Source organism: Tachysurus vachellii, chromosome 19 (assembly GCF_030014155.1).
Source record: "Tachysurus vachellii isolate PV-2020 chromosome 19, HZAU_Pvac_v1, whole genome shotgun sequence".
NCBI lineage: Eukaryota > Metazoa > Chordata > Actinopteri > Siluriformes > Bagridae > Tachysurus > Tachysurus vachellii.
The window spans coordinates 1,859,055-1,875,907 of NC_083478.1; the positions used below are offsets into that span (position 1 = coordinate 1,859,055).

At 43.2% G+C, this 16,853-nt stretch overlaps 1 protein-coding gene across 3 annotated transcripts; it reads left to right on the plus strand.

Moving 5' to 3' along the window:
- Nucleotides 1-4,642: 4,642 nt before the first annotated feature.
- Nucleotides 4,643-11,865, plus strand: kcnk15 (potassium channel, subfamily K, member 15). Of its 3 annotated transcripts, none has more exons than XM_060894039.1 (4): nucleotides 4,643-4,704; nucleotides 4,882-5,092; nucleotides 6,518-6,809; nucleotides 7,391-11,865. In XM_060894039.1, exons 2-4 carry the CDS (start codon nucleotides 5,072-5,074, stop codon nucleotides 8,284-8,286), a joined length of 1,209 nt encoding a protein of 402 aa, XP_060750022.1. In that variant the 5' UTR covers nucleotides 4,643-4,704; nucleotides 4,882-5,071; the 3' UTR covers nucleotides 8,287-11,865. The 3 variants fall into 3 exon arrangements, with proteins under 3 accessions (XP_060750022.1, XP_060750023.1, XP_060750024.1); XM_060894040.1 differs by having other exon boundaries at nucleotides 6,524-6,809; XM_060894041.1 differs by lacking the exon at nucleotides 4,643-4,704 and having other exon boundaries at nucleotides 4,958-5,092; nucleotides 5,416-6,809.
- The last annotated feature ends 4,988 nt before the right edge of the window (nucleotides 11,866-16,853 follow it).

The following is a 16,853-nucleotide window of genomic DNA, read 5'->3' on the forward strand; positions in this document are numbered from 1 at the left end:
CACTCTCACACACTCCTAAACACTCTCACACACTCCTAAACACTCTCACACACTCAGACACACTCTCACACACTCCTAAATACTCTCACACACTCAGACACACTCTCACACACTCCTAAATACTCTCACACACTCAGACACACTCTCACACACTCAGACACACTCTCACACACTCCTAAACACTCTCACACACTCCTAAACACTCTCACACACTCCTAAACACTCTCACACACTCCTAAACACTCTCACACACTCAGACACACTCTCACACACTCCTAAACACTCTCACACACTCAGACACACTCTCACACACTTCTAAACACTCTCACACACTCAGACACACTCTCACACACTCCTAAACACTCTCACACACTCCTAAACACTCTCACACACTCCTAAATACTCTCACACACTTGGACACACTCCCAAACACTCTCACACACTCAGACACACTCCTAAACACTCTCACACACTCAGACACACTCCTAGACACTCTCACACACTTGTACACACTCCTAAACACTCTCACACACTCAGACACACTCCTAAACACTCTCACACACTCAGACACACTCCTAAACACTCTCACACACTCGGACACACTCCTAAACACTCTCACACACTCAGACACACTCTCACACACTCCTAAACACTCTCACACACTCCTAAACACTCTCACACACTCCTAAACACTCTCACACACTCCTAAACACTCTCACACACTCAGACACACTCTCACACACTCCTAAACACTCTCACACACTCCTAAACACTCTCACACACTCCCAAACACTCTCACACACTCAGACACACTCCTAAACACTCTCACACACTCAGACACACTCCTAAACACTCTCACATATTCCTAAACACTCTCACACACTTGGACACACTCCCAAACACTCTCACACACTCCTAAACACTCTCACACACTTGGACACACTCCCAAACACTCTCACACACTCAGACACACTCCTAAACACTCTCACACACTCAGACACACTCCTAAACACTCTCACATATTCCTAAACACTCTCACACACTCCTAAACACTCTCACACTCTTGGACACACTCCCAAACACTCTCACACACTCAGACACACTCCCAAACACTCTCACACACTCAGACACACTCCTAAACACTCTCACACACTCAGACACACTCCTAAACACTCCCACACATTCAGACACACTCCTAAACACTCCCACACATTCAGACACACTCCTAAACACTCTCACACACTCAGATACACTCCAAAACTCCCACACACTCAGACACACTCCCAAACTCTCCCACACACTCAGACACACTCCCAAACACTCACACACATTCAGACACACTCCCAAACACTCCAACACACTCAGACACACTCCTAAACACTCTCACACATTCAGACACACTCCCAAATATTCTCACACACTCAGATACACTCCAAAACTCCCACACACTCAGACACACTCCCAAACACTCACACACATTCAGACACACTCCCAAACACTCCAACACACTCAGACACACTCCTAAACACTCTCACACACTCAGACACACTCCCAAACTCTCCCACACATTCAGACACACTCCCAAACTCTCCCACACACTCAGACACACTCCCAAACACTCACACACATTCAGACACACTCCTAAACACACACACACACATTCAGACACACTCCCAAACTCTCCCACACACTCAGACACACTCCCAAACACTCACACACATTCAGACACACTCCTAAACACACACACACACACACACACACATTCAGACACACTCCCAAATATTCTCACACACTCAGATACACTCCCAAACACTCTCACACACTCAGACACACTCCTAAACACTCTCACACACTCAGACACACTCCCAAACTCTCTCACACATTCAGACACACTCCCAATTATTCTCACACACTCAGACACACTCCCAAATATTCTCACACACATACACACTCCCAAACACTCCAACACACTCAGACACTCTCCCACACACTCAGACACACTCCCAATTATTCTCACACACTCAGACACACTCCCAAATATTCTCACACACATACACACTCCCAAACACTCAGACACACCCACAAACACTCCCACACACTCAGACACACCCCAAACACTCCCACACCCTCAGACACACTGTGATTACTAATTTGTGGGCGTTTTTTTTAGAAGAGGCTCAGTCACTGTGTGCTGGGTTTGATGGCTGTGTGCAGGTGGATGTCTTTTTGATGGATTGTTTGTGAGCTTTAATGACACTTTGATCTGCCTTGCTGTCTCCTTCTGAACACTGCTGGGAAATCGCATTTTCGCTGCTTTATTGCTCCATCTCTCTCTCAAGAGAAACTAAGCGACACAAATTGATGGATCGGCTCATTAGGTAGCGTTGTTTCTCTGTTAATGGCAGCGATTCATTTAGTAAGCTCAGAGCAGGACGCAATACAGACACAGGACCTGATATTATGATAAATAAGGAATAAACCACTTTATCCCAAGCTCTTAGCCTAAAATAATCAATGAAGAGATGGTCTGCTGAATCGGAGTTAACTGTTTTATTCCTCTTATACCACAGCACTTCACACCTCATACGCATTTACCTCGTTCAGTTATACTGTACACTCTCCGGCCACTTTATTAGGTACACCTGTCCAACTGCTCGTTAACGCAAATGTCTAATCAGCCAATCACATGGCAGCAACTCAATGCATTTAGGCATGTAGACATGGTCAAGACGATCTGCTGCAGTTCAAACCGGGCGTCAGAATGGGGAAGAAAGGTGATTTAAGTGACATTGAATGTGGCATGGTTGTTGGGGCTGGTCTGAGTATTTCAGAAGCTGCTGATCTACTGGGATTTTCACACACAACCATCTCTAGGGTTTACAGAGAATGGTCCGAAAAATAGAAAAAATCCAGTGAGGGCAGTTCTGTGGGCACAAATGCCTTGTTGATGCCAGAGGTCAGAGGAGAATGGCCAGACTGGTTCGAGCTGATAGAAAGGCAACAGTAACTCAAATAACCACTTGTTACAACCGAGGTATGCAGAAGAGCATCTCTGAACGCACAACACGTCGAACCTTGAGGTGGATGGGCTACAGCAGCAGAAGACCACACCGGTACTAGTAAGGTGTACCTAATAAAGTGGCCGGTGAGTGTATATAAGTTACATTTAACATCATGGAGCATCTGTAAAAACAAGTTTGTTTTTGTTCTCACTTATGCTATAGCAGCTATACAAAATATTTCCCTCACCAGACTCTGTTTTATTTTTTTCTCTATTGAAGTTAATGAGAGAAAAATATGCAGCTTGAGGCAGTGGGTCGATGCTCTGATCCAGAGCGACTTATAACAGACACATGACATTTTTATCAAAGAGTACATTGATACTGGTTCACTGGGTCATGAAGTAAGCATAATATCAGTCTAGAAAATGTTGGGAAAGAATATAGCAACAAGGAAGAGGAAGGTCAGGGTTTCCCGCAGCACTTTGCAGTTCGGGCGGCCCGCCTAAGCTGGGAAACCCTACCGCCTTAACTAGGTCGTCCAAAAAAAAAATAATTCCGCTGCACAAAAGGCCTCTCAGAGAATAGCGGGGACGCGCTTCACACCGCGAGCGGGCGAAATACGTGAGAGAAATACTGGTGATTTTGTTGTTTGAGTTCTTCATCTGCTAGCCAGGTTGCACGTGCCTGTTTTTAATAATTGTTAAACGTAGTACAGAGTCTGTAGTCTATCTCACAAAGAAGGCCCCCCCCCCCCCCCACACACACACACACACCAGAAACAGGTTGGTTGGAGTGTTTGTGAAAGTAAAAAGTGAAAGTGACGTGACATACGGCTAAGTACGATGACCCATACTCAGAATTTGTTCTCTGCGTTTAACCCATCCAAAGTGCACACACACACACCAGTGAACACCCACACACTGTGAACACACACCCGGAACACTGGGCACCCATTTATGCTGCGGCTCCCGGGGAGCAGTTGGGGTGGGTTCGGTGCCTTGCTCAAGGGTACCTCAGTCGTGGTATTGCCGGCCCGAGACTCGAACGCACAACCTTAGGGTTAGGAGTCAAACTCTCTAACCATTAGGCCATGACTTCCCAACTGCAAAATGAATGCATTGTTTGTAGCTCCATTGAATTCTGAGACTTTGAATCCAGCCTCTGCACCATTATATCTACACTCATTAATGTGATATGTAGATGTCCTGGCTGGAAAATGGCTAACGAGAAAAAAGGTTTGGTTTTCAGGTGTTTCAGGTAGAAACCTGAGCTGTCATGTCTGAGATCACTGAAAACCTATTAAAGGCCATTGGAGCTGTGGTATAAAAGTAATAGCGTCCTTCTGTGACATCAGAGCAACGCACATGACCCCTAACTTCACACTGGATATTGAGCCAACAATACATTCATAGTGTTATTAAATATTTCATATTTCTATAGATATAAATATATTCAATGTGTTACAGGGTGGAGCTTTGCTTTACATTCTGTCCCACCACATGAATTCGAATGAGACTGATTTTTATTATATAGGGAAATGACTCTGCGTCTTCTAAGTGAAATGGCTCATGTTCGTAAACACCCACAGAGATTGTGTCCTTCATTCCTGCTGGATTCTTTATGCAACATCAACCTGACCTAAAACAGTCACTCCACTCCTCCATCATGCATCCTTCCATCGCCTTCGTCTTTTTTTCTTACTGTAGGTGTTAATTCTTTAACACAATACAGCAAGAGTTAACTTTACACTGTAGTCTGTGTTTATTTTTAATTAGTTTGGAAGGAAATACTAACTAGAGATGCTGTTACTAAGCAACTTGTTTTGAATAAATCTCTCTCTCTCTCTCTCTCTCTCTCTCTCTCTCACACACACACACAGACACACACACACTTGAAAGAAGGAGGGAAGGAATGGATGTACGTACGTATGTGCGCGCGCGCGCGTGCGTGTGTGCAACACCTTAGCCTCTGCTACTACATCAGGATTTATTCCGCGTGAAGCTCTAACACTCCACGAACAACGTGTGATGCTTATTTTTCGTGCATTTCCGGTTTTCCGAGTTGGCTAAATGACATGCATTTGGAGAAAGGTAAGAGCAAGTCGTACATGTGTGTGAAGGTATCTCCAGTCTGTCATGCTCATGAGCGCGTGCACTTTTATTCTGATTATTTTTATTTCTACTCTCTCTCTCTCTCTCTCTCTCTCTCTCTCTCTCTCTCTCTCTGTCCCCCCCTCTTTCTCTCTCTCTTTCTGTCTCTCTGTCTCCCCCCTCTGTCTCTCTCCCCCCTCGCTCTCTCTCTTTCTCTCCCTCTCTCTGTCTCCCCCCCTCTCCCTCTTTCTCTCTCTCCCTCTCTCTCCCCTCTCTCTCCCTCTCTCTGTCCCCCCCCCCCCCCATGATACTGTAAAATCCAGATTTCTGTATTTTCTACGATATTTTTTACGCACAGCTCACACACACAGGTCACCGGTGCGCGCGCTGCGTTTGTAAACGTGTCCGACATCCTGAACGCATGTGATTTGATTTTCAGTATTTCGGTGGATGTTTCATAGAAACACCGTCATATTATTATGCCTGCAAAATCGAGCTTATTGTTCTTATTATTTTCTTCTCTGCAATTTTATTCCTGATTGCTTCAATACAACCCAAGGCACACATCATCTGTAATAAAGATAATATACATATATAATATAATCTGTATGATTACTGATGTGTTAAAAACTCACTAATTATTACTTGCTCACTTTGTTTGTCTGAGCTTGTAAAACCCTGAGCTTTTTTCCCCTATAATTTCCTTCTCTCTCCACTTTATTGGGCTTAATCCAGTTTCCCAAAGGCACAAAGATCCGATTATTCAAACAGAATCGATTCATATCTCGTGTTTTCTTCTTTTTAACTTAATTCCACACTCATTCAAAGCATCATATACCGTTAAGTTTAAAAGATAAGAAAAGGAGAAGAAAAAACACACATCACAGTGTTTCCTGTTGTGCACTGAAAACTGAAAACACAATTATTCACTATATTATATATTACTGCTGAAGCCTGTATATTATTTATATGTGTTATTTTCTCTTTATTGTCTTTACTTTTGTATTGTGTGCGTGTGTTTGTGTGTGTGCGTGTGTGTGTCTGTGTCTTTGTGTGTGTGTGTGTGTGAGTGAGTGTGAGTGTGTGTGTGAGTGAGTGTGTGTGTCTGTGTGTGGTGTGTGTTTGTGTGTGTCTGTGTGTCTGTGTGTGTGAGTGAGTGTGTGTGAGTGAGTGTGTGTGTGTGAGTGTGTGTTTGTGTGTGTCTGTGTGTGTGTTTGTGTGTGTGTCTTTTCTGGGTGCGTTGTGGAAGTGTCTATTAATTGATTATTCGATTAATTAAGACGGTTATAGATCGGTTTCCGTCCACGACTCTATTTCCGTCTCTCTCTCTCTCTCTCTCTCTCTCTCTCTCTCTCTCTCTCTCTCTCTCTCTCTCTCTCTCTCCTTCCCCTCTCTCTCCCTGTATCTCTCTCATTTCTTTCTGAGATGAAGAAGCTGAGGAAGCAGACGGTACGGACTCTCTCTCTGATCCTGTGCATGTTCTCCTACCTGCTTGTGGGCGCCGCGGTGTTTGACGCGCTCGAGTCGGAGTCGGAGAGCGCGAGACGGCGCGTGTCCGATCAGCGGCGCGCAGAGCTCAAGGCGCGTTATCGCTTCACGGACGACGACTACCGCGAGCTGGAGCGTGTAGTGCTGCGCGCGGAACCGCATAGAGCCGGGACGCAGTGGAAATTTGCCGGATCCTTTTACTTCGCCATCACGGTCATCACCACTATAGGTGCGCGCGCGCGCGCACACACACACACACACACACACACACACACAAAATAATCATACATCTCTTTTTTTCTTCTGCACTTTTTATAAAAGGAGTTTTCCATCTAGAACCCTGCTGATACAAATACCATCACAAGCCATCAGCTATTAACCATTAAAACCATTACCAATTGGTTTCCAGTATGTAGTGTGTTTTGTACCATGTTCCATTAATGTAATGAGTGTCTGCATTATTAAAATCATTATCATCAACATGGATAATGGAATATGGATGCTTAATGATGTTCTAATGGTCCCTATTGGTATCTGGTGGAAACCAGCATGTGATCTACAAGTTGCCAAAGACTAGTCTTTAATGGTATCCAGTAGACCTGACATGCCACCAATAAAAGGCAACAGATTATCCATAGAGACCTACAGGAATCATTCCGTTCCTGAAAAATGTGTTTATGTGAAACTATTTCTGCACAATTGATCAATGACACAAGCAGATGTAAGAAAGTCCATTTGTTTAATCGCAGAGTCAGAAACGGTTGACACAGGCTATGAGGTAATGTTTACTTCCTGTTTTTCCCGCTGCAGGTTATGGTCATGCAGCCCCAGGTACGGATGCTGGGAAAATCTTCTGCATGTTTTACGCTGTTCTCGGGATCCCTCTCACTCTGGTGATGTTCCAAAGCCTGGGTGAGCGAATGAACACTTTTGTGCGCTTCCTGCTACACCGGGGGAAAAGGTGTCTTGGTTTCCGTCGTACGAGCGTCTCCATGGAGAACATGGTCCTCGTGGGCTTCCTGTCCTGCCTGGGCACCCTGTGTTTGGGTGCGGCGGCTTTCTCACACTTTGAAGGCTGGACATTCTTCCACGCTTACTACTATTGCTTCATCACGCTCACGACCATCGGCTTTGGTGATTTTGTGGCTCTGCAGAAGACGGGCGATCTCCAGGAAAGAACGCCATACGTCGTCTTTAGCTTCGTGTACATCCTAGTGGGCTTGACGGTGATTGGAGCCTTCCTCAACCTGGTGGTGCTTCGGTTCCTCACCATGAACACAGAAGAAGAGCGGGAACGAGCATCGTTAAGAAGAAAAGAACGCAACTTGGGATCTCTCGCCAACCAGAACAGCCATAGCATGCTTTTTTTGCCATTGGAAGAGGGGACGAGTTGCACTAACCTCATCCCATCTCCGGCGAACGAATTCTACTGTCCACCAGCTCTTCCTCGACCTTCAAGTCCATCTCGTCGGCGGTCGCGTCTCAATTCTCTCTGCTCTTGCTGTTATCGCTTTGATTTATGCCCCAGCCTCATTCCATCTCGACCCGGCTGCAACGTCGATTCAGTTTACTACACTTCCATTTCTTATCGGATCCATGGAGGTTCCTTCACCAGGGAAAACACAGGATTTTCTTCACCGGGAAGCACGCTGTCTCCTGGACACAGTTTCAGAGAACTGCCCCGTTTAAGGAGGAAATCTCTTTGATTGCTCTCAAAAACGTTAAAAGACACGATTTACAGATATTAAATGCGTATATTTTTGTAGCACACACAACAATACAAAATCTTTCACGTGATGTAAAACAATCTGCATGTTTGAATGTTGGTACATGAGCTAATAATCTGAGGACAACACAGCAAACCACTCGTAGTATCTTCCTTCAATCTTATTAGCAACTTATAACCTCTCATATTCAAAGGAAAAATTAAACGCTGTTTGGATCATACAGGTCTTACGACGGAAAAGATGAGTGTCTGTACATTTTCAGGGTGGACGATCAGACTTTTTTATTACAGTACAAGACTTTAGTATGACAAATGTCTCAAAACAATGTGAGCTAGTTAGCTAATGTCATACGTCATATATTATAATTCCTAATTTTTCTTCATTGTTATGCAACTGGGGGGCACGGTGGCTTAGTGGTTAGCACGTTCGCCTCACACCTCCAGGGTTGGGGGTTTGCATGTTCTCCCCGTGCCTCGGGGGTTTCCTCCGGGTACTCTGGTTTCCTCCCCCGGTCCAAAGACATGCATGGTAGGTTGATTGGCATCTCTGGAAAATTGTCCGTAGTGTGTGATTGCGTGAGTGAATGAGAGTGTGTGTGTGTGCCCTGCGATGGGTTGGAACTCCGTCCAGGGTGTATCCTGCCTTGATGCCCGATGACGCCTGAGATAGGCACAGGCTCCCCGTGACCCGAGGTAGTTCGGATAAGCGGTAGAAGATGAGTGAGTCAGTGAGTGAGAGTGTGTTATGCAACTGGATAGTAGAAAGTGTTCAAATGGCTTGTAGGCTGTTTTGTTTCTCAACATCAAAACTTTATTTTATTTTCTCCTATGCTTCCAGAAAGTGTTTGCTCACTGCAAACTTCACATTTAACATCTTCCAGTTAATTTTGAGTCGAACCGACAGCCAGGCATGATGGTGAAGCGTTAGAGCGAGCTCGTTGCTGTAAATGACAACCTGACTGACTGAGTTTACGCACAATTATAAGTTAGACACAAAACGACTGTTTTCTTTGAAATGTTATGTCTTTTGTTTTCAAGGTCCATCTCGAGGTCACTACACGTGATATGGAACAATATTCCTTTTCTTTATTCGAACTCTGATACCTTGTGAATCAGATCATATCGAAACCCAGACCCTATTTTTTTTTTAGAAATCTAAAATCTATTTCATACAGAAAAAAACACATAAACAACAATCTGACTTGCTCCAAACCGCAGCTTTCACACAAAAATTGCAAAAAAACAAAAGCAAAACAAAATGTATCCGAACGTATGACGTATATATAATTAAAATCGATCCTATCTAAAATCTATACAAAAAAAAGACAAAAATAATAATAAATCTTTTAAACGTATTTTTTAATACATTTATTTTAAAAATAAAAATTTCCAAACTGAATTCCAATCTTTTTATTTATTTCAAGATCAGATTCGATGTCTGATATCCAGCCACCATTTTTGTCACACTAGCGCTTCGATTTGATTAATATAGTCGTTATAATCAGACCCCCGTTTTACACTTACACCGTGATTGTGAGCTTTATTAATGCAATGTGTTTAAATGAATGTTAATGCACATGATTATGAAAACAGCAGCATGTTCATAATAATTCTAAAACATTATCTTAGCACCCAGTTATGTAGTCATTTTGTAGTATAACACTGTTTACTTCTCCAGGTGTGTGTAAACACACTCTGTGGGGAGATCACACTGTTTCAACAATTTAATTGTAACAGCTCTGTGTGTGAGTTTTACACAACACCTGCAGTGTGGTTTAAAATTAGCTTTTGTTTTCCCACTTTGAGGGAATAAACATGTCACGTTAAATACGGGTTATTAGCTAGTGAATAGGCGGAGCTAATAGTCTGGCACACAGTGTGTTATTTCCTACTGAGAATTTAAACAAGGGCAAAAAGTGTGTGTGAATACTGAGGGGTGGTTATAGAGGACCGGTCGTTCAGAAAGAAGTGCGTTGAGATCCTTAACATCTAGACATCAATCACAGTGAAGGAGGTGTGGCCTCTATGCCTGTCAGTCACGGTGTTGGGGGTGTGGCCTCTATGCCTGTCAGTCACGGTGTTGGGGGTGTCTCCTCTGTGCCTGTCAGTCACAGTGTATGGCCTCTGTTCCTGTCAGTCACAGTGTTGGGGGTGGCCTCTGTACCTGTCAGTCACAGTGTTGGGGGTGTGGCCTCTGTGCCTGTCAGTCACAGTGAAGGAAGTGTGGCCTCTGTGCCTGTCAGTCACAGTGTTGGGGGTGTGGCCTCTGTGCCTGTCAGTCACAGTGAAGGAAGTGTGGCCTCTGTGCCAGTCAGTCACAGTGTTGGGGGTGTGGCCTCTGTGCCTGTCAGTCACAGTGAAGGAAGTGTGGCCTCTGTACCTGTCAGTCACAGTGTTAGTGGTGTGGCCTCTGTGCCTGTCAGTCACAGTGAAGGAAGTGTGGCCTCTGTGCCGGTCAGTCACAGTGTTGGGGGTGGCCTCTGTGCCTGTCAGTCACGGTGTTGGGGGTGTGGCCTCTGTGCCTGTCAGTCACAGTGAAGGAAGTGTGGCCTCTGTGCCTGTCAGTCACAGTGAAGGAAGTGTGGCCTCTGTGCCGGTCAGTCACAGTGTTGGGGGTGTGGCCTTTGTGCGTGTCAGTCACAGTGATGGGGGTGTGGCCTCTGTGCTTGTCAGTCACAGTGTTAGGGGTGTGGCCTTTGTGCGTGTCAGTCACAGTGATGGGGGTGTGGCCTCTGTGCCCGTCAGTCACAGTGTTGGGGTGTGTGGCCTCTGTGCCTGTCAGTCACACTGAAGTGGGTGTGGCCTCTGTTCCTGTCAGTCACAGTGTTGGGGGTGTGGCCTCTGTGCCTGTCATTCACAGTGAAGTAGGTGTGGCCTCTGTGCCTGTAAGTTGAGTGTTCCGGCCAGTTTTAATAAAGGTGTGTGTCTTGGTTTATGCGAGTTATAATAGAGAGGGTGTGGCTTAGTTCCTGTCAGTTATAATAAAGGGGGTGTGGCTTAATTCCTCTCAGTCTCAGTGGAGGAGGCGCCTCTCTGAATGTTCATCATCTTTCTACACTAGATATTTTAAAAATCTCAGTCATGACTGCTGCATTGTATATACAAAAACACCAGACATTACAAAATAATAATCTGTAAACTACAGAACATAAAGGAAAATATTCATGTTTAACTGAATGTTTAATTTTTTTGCATGGGATGCTTTGGAAATCTCGAAAAAGAAAATAATGTCCATTTTCTGCATGAAAATAATGAGAACGAGACGTTTTGAGACTACGTGTAAAATATGTAAAGAAAAATTCAGAATCTAACATACTCACAATATTTAAAAGTAGAAATTTAAAACTATATAAACAAAAAATATACACAATATTCCACATTCCAATGTCTCAATGTATTTTTTCTTCTTTTTTCCACTAATAATGTAGACAACACAAAATTTCCAAATCTTCGTGTAACTGATTAAAATGCTGTGATCTCATTTCAAAGAAACATTATTTTTAAATAGATGTATGAAATTATTATTTGCATCATATTTAAATAACATTTTAAACATATTTGAAATGCTTCTGTTGGGGCTCTGACTGCTTTATTTGCATAAAATATAAATAAATTCCTTTTGGGTCACTGACATTTGTGTGATTTTGTATAGTTTGCTTTTTTTTTGCTTTGCAAAAAATAGTTTTTGGTAAAAATTGAACTGTTTTACATATATTGATTTGGCAAATTTACACATGTGACACTGCACTGTTTCATGTCATCACGATAAAATTGCTTTTTTTAAAAAAAAAAACCTAAAATACAAATGGTTCGTACTTGAAGCATGAATCGATTGTACTTTATACACATTTTGAGAATTTAACACTTTACCAGTAGATTGTTTGCTTGATTCGGTTGTTGTTGGTCGCTTTTAAAACTTTTATTCAAATGTTGCACTTACGGTTAGCACGTTCGCCTCACACCTCCAGGGTTGGGGGTTCGATTCCCGCCTCCTCCTTGTGTGTCTGGAGTTTGCATGTTCTCCCCGTGCCTCGGGGGTTTCCTCCGGGTACTCCGGTTTCCTCCCCCGGTCCAAAGACATGCATGGTAGGTTGATTGGCATCTCTGGAAAATTGTCCGTAGTGTGTGATTGCGTGAGTGAATGAGAGTGTGTGTGTGTGCCCTGTGATGGGTTGGCACTCCGTCCAGGGTGTATCCTGCCTTGATGCCCGATGACGCCTGAGATACGTCATCGCACAGGCTCCCCGTGACCCGAGGTAGTTCGGATAAGCGGTAGAAAATGAGTGAGTGAGTGAGTGAGACTGTTGCACTTACGTGATAAACTATTTAATAACGTAGAAAATCCAGCAGACTTTTTGGGAGATTTTTAAAGGTAACCTTTTAAAAATTTGTAATTGAAATAGAGATGTGATTTGAGACACGGCGCTAGTTTGTTTAGTCGGTTATGGAGACATAGTGCAAACTGCCCTGAATGTTTACATTGGATTGTTGTGTTAATTACCGAGAATGTGCATAAGTAGCGTTCCAGAAAACTACAGGATAAGTGTGGCAGCCATCTGGTGTAGCTTTTCTGCGTAGCTTCTTCAATTGATACTTAATGGCTTTATGTATACAGTATGTCTACAACAGTGAGTCTAAAATCCCAGAAAAGTTAGTTAAATGTTAATCCCAAAGAGGTAAATGTTTATACACACTCTGACATACAATTAGGGTTTCAGAAGGATCTTGAAAGGTTTGTTGTAAAATTAAGCTTCCAAAAAAATAGAAGTTGTAGTGCTCCATCCATCCATCCATCCATCCATCCATCTATCCATCCATCCATCCATCCATCCATCCATCCATCCATCTTCTCTATAGCATAAAAATTAATGAGAAGTTCTCTCTCTGCACCGCTTTGGTGTTACTGACCTCAGGTCACTACCCGGTTCAAGATCCAGGAGTCGAGTTCTCTCCGTATCTGTGTGGGTTCCATCCAGGTTCTCCAGCTCTCTGTCCAAAAACATGGCAGCTTTTGAACAAGACAACTGAACACTTTCCTTAATACACTGAACTCCAGTGTAACTGTGCCAGTGATACAACATCTACATCCCTCTGTGACATCAGCAAAACAAACAACTGTTAACTTCTCACAGGAATAATGAAAATATCGCATTGAGTAACAAATTAACACCAGAATCATTAAACACATCACAAATATTTCCGCACGTTTCAGGGTGTTAATGAGCTCTGTTAAATGGTACAGTGTCAAATTTTCTCTGAACTTCAGCAGTTACTGTTTCTCCTACAAAAGCTGCTTATGGTTTAGCGAAGTCACTTTTTAAATGTTTTTAATACCACAAGAAGAAAAACATTTAATTTTTTAACCGAGATAAACAAAAGACATAAGCCCTATTCGGACGGGATTAGTTTTACGTGGGGACGTGGGGGTAAAGTAATTATTACCAGAGCTTCTCTGTGATTTTAGTCCCGTCCGAATGTGCCATCTCGGTAATCATTACGGACAATGTCAGTAAAGATTACGGCGACTTTTACCTTCTGTAAAAAGGTCCGGAAAAATTACCTCAGGTAAAACTAATCCCGTCCGAATAGACCTGCTGTAAATATGTACGGTAAAATTCCGTCATTTCCTGTTTAAAAGTAGTTTTGCAAGCATGGAGGTGCCATGTTGTCTGTTTGCGCACGTGATAACAGGAAGCAACATCATACGCACATGACGACAAGGAGGTTACTGTGGTGCGTAAAGTGAGTTACCCCTCCCACTTCTGCTAGTTTTACTGAGATGTCTTGTCCCGTGTGAATTGGCCAATTAATATTACAGACGTCCTGAGGTAAAATTGCATTACTCCACGTCCCCACGTGAAACTAATCCCGTCCGAATAGGGCTAAAGACTGTGAAACATGATGGAGAATCAAGAAGGCAAGACAACATCATGAACACGACAGAAATAAAGATAATTACCTGTGACACCAAAGAGAACAACATGATTCAGGTGATTGTGGTCACGTGGCATGGTCCGTGCCTTTTGGGGATTGTAGTCCAGTTCTTCCTTGATGCCTTCATTCTGTTTATAGGGAATAACATTGATTTTCTCGTTTAAAAGGCATGTGATATATATTTAACACCATGGGAACAGTCAGTTCTTAAAGTTGATGTGATGGAAGCAGAGAAATGGACGAACGTAAGGATCTGAGAGTCTTTGATTTGACTTGAGACAGACTGTGATGGTTAGATGACTGGGAGCATCAGAACATCTCCAAACCAGCAGGTCTTGTAAGGTGTTCTCAGGATCTAGTGGTTAGTAGCTTCCAAAGGTGCTCCACTAAAGGATAAGTGGTGAAGTGTAGACAGGGTCACGGACACTCAGGGATCACTGATGTGTGTGAGGAGTGAAAGCTAGAACGTCTGGTCCGATCCTACAGATGAACTGCTGTAGCACAGATGTGAATGCTGGCTCTGATAGAAAGGAGTCAGAAGACACCATGTGTATGGAGCTGTGTAGCTGCAGAGCGGTCAGGTGACCATGCTGACTCCTGTACATCACCGAAAGCTCCTACAGTACAATAGGCATCAGAACTGGACCATGAAGCAGTGGAAGAAGGAGGTCTGGTCTGGTCTGATGAATCAGACTTTCCATGGATGTGCTATGGAAAGGAGATGAGGTGGTGGAGGCGGTGTGATGTTCTGGACAATGTTCTGAGGGAAACCTTGAGTCCTGCATTCATGTGGATTTTACTTTGGCACCACTTTAGGTACCAGCTACCTAACCTTTGCTTCAGACCAAGGTACAGCCCTTGATGGCAACAGTTTTTCTCTAATGGCAGTGCCGTCTTTCAGCAGGATGATGCTTCCTGCCATGTGACCAGCACTGCTCAGGAACGCTTTGAGGAGTTTAAAGAGTTCTTCAAAAAAAGTGCAATGTGATGGATCTTGTGAAGGAAAACTGTATGAACACATAACCAAAGAGCTCAACAAAATAATCCTAAATGGCTCTTCATTTCTAAAGAGTGCCCTCCAGCCATCGGTCCATCATACCATCCATCCATCCATCCATCCATCCATCCATCCATCCACACTGCAAACATTACACAGAGATGCTTTAAGAAATATAAAGAGTTCAGTGTGTTGACTTGGTCTCAAAATTCTCCACAATCCTATTGAGCATCTCTGGGATGTGCTGGACAAACAAATCTGATCCTTGGAGTATCTACTTACTTACAGGATTTAAAGGATCTGCTGCTAACGTCTTGGTGCCAGACACTACAGCACCTTCAGAGGTCTGGTGGAGTCAATTCAATTCAATTCAATTCAAGTTTATTTGTATAGCGCTTTTTACAATGGACATTGTCACAAAGCAGCTTTACAGAACATAAACATAGAACAAAAGATAAACATAAGGAGAAGTATAAAGAATTAATATAATAAAAATTCAAGATATATACAGTTCACAGTGTGTATGTATGTATGTATGTATGTGTGTATGTGTATTTGTCCCCAATGAGCAAGTCTGAGGGCTCAGGCAACAGTGGCAAGGAAAAACTCCCTTAGATTGGTAAAGGAAGAAACCTTGAGAGGAACCAGACTCAAGGGGAACCCATCCTCATATGGGTGACACTAGATGGTGTGGTTACAAATATACAAGTATCACAGAGTCCAACTGGAGTCCATGCTTTGACGGGTCAGGGCTGTTTTAGCAAAAAGAACTCCGAAATATCAGGCAGGTTTTAATGTTATGTAGCCGTGGTTATACAGATAAATATAAACTTTACCTCAACATAGAGGGGTCCGAGATATAAATCAGCAAAACCTACACACACGTACAGTATAATAAGAGCTAAACTCCGATCATGATTAAGGATCCATGCAGAGAAGTGAAAGACGATTATGGCACGACTGCAAATGACTCCGTCTCACTGGAACACTTATTATAGCCTTCAGAATCATTTCTGCACTAATTTATGCAAACCATCTGCTGTGATGTGACACACAAGTGAACAGAAAAATACACCCTTATTTTCTCAGTCTGGGAGAAGGAGAGACAAAAAGAAAAGAATGAACAAAGGAAAGAATTGTTTGTGTACATTATGATCTTGTATTAGTTAAAAAGTGACCTAAAGCACAGCTGATACTCATCATCACTGGATGATGATGATGATGATGATGATGATGATGATGATGGTGCATCATTCTTTCCTACTATCCCCCTATCAGTGTGATCGTCTTATCGCTTTTGGCAAGAAAATAAACTCTGCTTGAGGAACATGAAGGTAATCGGAGAGCCTTGGAGCCTCGGAGAGCCTTGGAGAGCCTTGGAGAGCCTTGGAGCCTTGGAGAGCCTTGGAGAGCCTTGGAGAGCCTGGAACAAACAACCACAAACACAACAAAAAACAAAACAAAACAAAAATTAAACAAAAACAAAAGACACATCCACAGATTTCTAAAGCAGCAGTTTTCCTTCAAGTAGAATTTATTCAAGAACGACAGCGTACGTTTAATAGTTACATACGTTTGATGTTGCTCTTTTTTTTCTCTTTCTCTTAAATTCATTC

What these genes read in the sequence shown, in the direction of transcription:
- kcnk15 (XM_060894039.1), top strand. Translation starts at nt 5,072, where the DNA reads ATGACATGCATTTGGAGAAAG. An exon ending in TGACATGCATTTGGAGAAAG is followed by an intron (nt 5,093 to 6,517) that starts GTAAGAGCAAGT and finishes TTTCTTTCTGAG; the next exon opens with ATGAAGAAGCTGAGGAAGCA. An exon ending in CACGGTCATCACCACTATAG is followed by an intron (nt 6,810 to 7,390) that starts GTGCGCGCGCGC and finishes TTCCCGCTGCAG; the next exon opens with GTTATGGTCATGCAGCCCCA.